Source organism: Quercus suber, unplaced genomic scaffold (assembly GCF_002906115.3).
Source record: "Quercus suber isolate HL8 unplaced genomic scaffold, Cork oak 2.0 scaffold_161, whole genome shotgun sequence".
NCBI classification, from domain to species: Eukaryota; Viridiplantae; Streptophyta; class Magnoliopsida; order Fagales; family Fagaceae; genus Quercus; species Quercus suber.
The window spans coordinates 184,625-187,973 of record NW_027069622.1 but is presented as its reverse complement, the minus strand read 5'-3'; the positions used below and the strand labels follow the sequence as shown (position 1 = coordinate 187,973).

Below are 3,349 nucleotides of genomic sequence, written 5' to 3'. Positions count from 1 at the left end.
TCTTGGGGAAAATACCAAATTTTTGGTTAGATCCCAAATTCCCAATAAAATAATTAACCATGATTATGATTGATGGTTCCACGAAGCTTGTGGAAGCTCCACATTAATCCAAACATCAAGCTAAACTTATTGTAAGGAGACACACACACACTAATTTTGTAGTTTGTGTTGCTCTTATCTTCCTTTCATGTATCTATAAAATTTATTTTCCTTTTAATTGGATCTTCCCCTTCTTGTCAAAATGTTAAGTGTTAACTATCACCATGACCATGAGTTTGAGATTAATTAAGGAGCCTAATGTACAAGTTTACAACACTAAGGAATTGTAAATAAGTTTTGCTTATATACCAAATCCTATATAAATATATATATATATATATTTGCCTATGTTAAATGGCATTTTGTTTTTTAAAATTTCCTCTCTTAGTGGTATAAGTTACATGATCATCAGCACGTGTTTCCTTTTAAACATGCTTATGTTGCATAATCTTAGATATGAATGCCTTTTAACATTTCTGAAGAATACATGCATTTAGCATCAGGCAATACCTGCAACTTTAAACATCCCAAACCGTAACAGTTAAGGACTTACAGTGCATGAAAGATACTACTATATATATCTTCTTCTTATTATAATTAATGTTCGTTTCTGTAACTTTCCGATTGATAATTTTAGCATATCTTGTAAGTTGTAACTGCAACCCAACTTGGTCATGTCATTGAACAATAATTAAACTTCTCAAGATTTAGTTTATGTAATATGTTTATTCCATATATATATATATATATATATATTATATAGCTCTCTCTCTCTCTCTCTCTATGCATTGAAGAACTAGTTATATTCAGTTCTTCACTATAACTCAAAAGCAGCTAGCTAGCAACAACTTCTTAGAACTTCTACACCACCTCTTGTGAAGAACTACTACTATTATACAACATAAGACATTAGCAACAACTTCGAAACGTCTTCAAATTTCACCATTGTGTAGGGACCCAGTACAAAAGGTTGGAGGCACCATGACAGAAGAAGAAACTTTGAACCTCTTACTCCTTGAACCCTCCTCCTCCTCCCCGCTGCTGCCACCAACACCCATGAATTCTGGGCTATCTATCCACCCTGATATCATTTGGTCCACAAAGCCTTGCTCATTAAAACTAACTTCTCCAATATCTGATCCATCTGAATCCAACCCAAGTTGCCTGAACCCGACCCATTCAGTACTGCAATCCGAAACACTAGAGCATTCCCAAGAAGAAGGCTCAGTACTCGTAGTAGTGCTAGTCTCCACATGGGGCACAATAACGCTTGGCTGCACCACTTTCTCTATGTTGTTGATGTTCATCTGGCTTTGGTATTGGTAACTTCTGAAGTGAAAAATCCTTGCAAAAGTAAAGTGGTCACTCACTCTACTCTTTGAGGACCTATTGTCACTTGTCCTTGCCATGATGTTTTGGATGTTTTTGCTCAATTTAGCTTTCAAGGAAGAGAAGCTAAGTCCAATATGCCTCCCTTCAGATTGTGTTGGTAACCCTCCATTACTAGGTGAAGAACCTGTTAGGCTCGAATTAATGGGGTTCACTGATGCAAAGTTGGTTCGAGCATTTTCCCCACGTAGGGCTCGAGCAGCTTCATCATAGGCTCTAGCCGCTTCTTCTGGGGTATCATATGTTCCTAGCCATAGTCTAACGCGTTGAGATGAGTCTTTAATCTGTGCCACCCATCTCCCTGAGGGCCTTTGTCTCACTCCCACAAATCGACGAACTGCCTGTTTGCTTGATTGCACCATTTTATTGGCCTTGGTGGTGGTGGTGGTGGTGGCAATAGTAGTTTTTGTGGTTTCAGCACCCGCCATTGACACAAATATAGTAGGGAGAGATTATAATTAAGCTTTAATTGACTAGGCTTGTTTGGGTTCGGTGAGGACTAGTGGGAGAATTTGTTATTGGCTTTGGCTTATTGCATGTGAAAAGCACATTGCGTATAAATGATACTATCTCTGGCACTATATATATATATATATACACGAAGCCTTCAAGAATTATAAGTGATAAAGATGATGATGATGAATGTAAGCTCATACCTATCTCTATTATGAGTTTTGTTTTCTTGTAGTTTTTTAATCTCCAACCGTGTGAAGAATGTACTTTCAAATTGTCTCAGCAATATTGGCTCAATAGGCATAAGCTCAGCTCGATCGGCTTGCTAAAACTTTATTAAAACTTAGCCAGATCCGATCCATTACAAAATTCTAATTATTAGGCACATAATAATTGGATGTTCAAGTGCTAAAATAATAATCGAATAAATAATTTTACTATTTTTTAATTGCTTGAGTTTTTGTAACATACAATACATACACGTAAGCCAGCTTAGGTTTTTGGGTATAAGTGTTGATTTATCACTAAAATATTAAAAGGTATCTCTTCTCCTATATAATCTTTACAAACTGCTGTAATAATAAATGTGATTTGTAAATTTTAAAAACTTAACAAATGAATACATGCAGGGGTGCTCACGGTGCGATTTTTGGTTATTTTTAGCACTGCACTTTGTGATGCGGGTTAACTAAAACCATAACTGCACTGCATCTTATTTTTGCGGTTACATGTGTGGTGTGATGCGATTTAGAGTTTAGCCAAAACTATAACCACAATGCACCTCATTTTGCGGTCACATATGCAGTGCTATGTATAAGATGTTGTTTGAAATTGGTATATTTTTCAAATTTTGGGTTTTTCCTACCCAGCTCAAAACTAATTTTTTCTTTCTTTTTTTTGGGCCAAGTTTTAAATAATTGAGCTCTTTTTTCTTTATTTTGGGTTGGCTTTTCTAGTCAACACTTGTTAGGATTATCAAACTTTTTTTTTTTTGAAAATTAGGATTATTAAACAATTAATAATATATTTAATATTAAAAATAAATAAATATATTAAAATATAGAGAGGGTGCGGTGCGGTGCGGTACACTATTACTTGTGGTGCAGTGCGGTTATGCCATTTTGCGGGCAGTTTTGATGTGATTTTTACGGTTTGTGTGGTTTATGCATTTTGATGAACACCCCTAAATACATGAATTAATTTTTTTTTTATTTTAATAATTGGTGTCATATTTAAAGTTTTTCTCCAAATCAGTTTGGAGGAATTTTTTCCAACCACATTAAACCATCCATGTGTATTATTTAAATAAGTCATTTAACCCATTAAATAGATGATCATGTAACTAAAAGTATATTTAGATAATTTTATAAACAAAGTTTAGTTACAAACTTAGTTGTAGCCTATTGCCTAAGGCTACAACTTCCTTTAAAAAAAATTAGCATTACTACATATTTTGAAAATCTAACAG

General features: G+C 34.6%; 1 protein-coding gene across 1 annotated transcript; it reads right to left on the bottom strand.

The window, feature by feature from the left end:
* Positions 1 to 971: 971 nt before the first annotated feature.
* On the bottom strand, positions 972 to 1,856 carry LOC136069289 (ethylene-responsive transcription factor ERF086-like). The gene has a single exon (XM_065777643.1). The coding sequence runs from the start codon at positions 1,854 to 1,856 to the stop codon at positions 972 to 974; it is 885 nt and encodes a 294-aa protein (XP_065633715.1).
* Between the last annotated feature and the right edge of the window lie 1,493 nt (positions 1,857 to 3,349).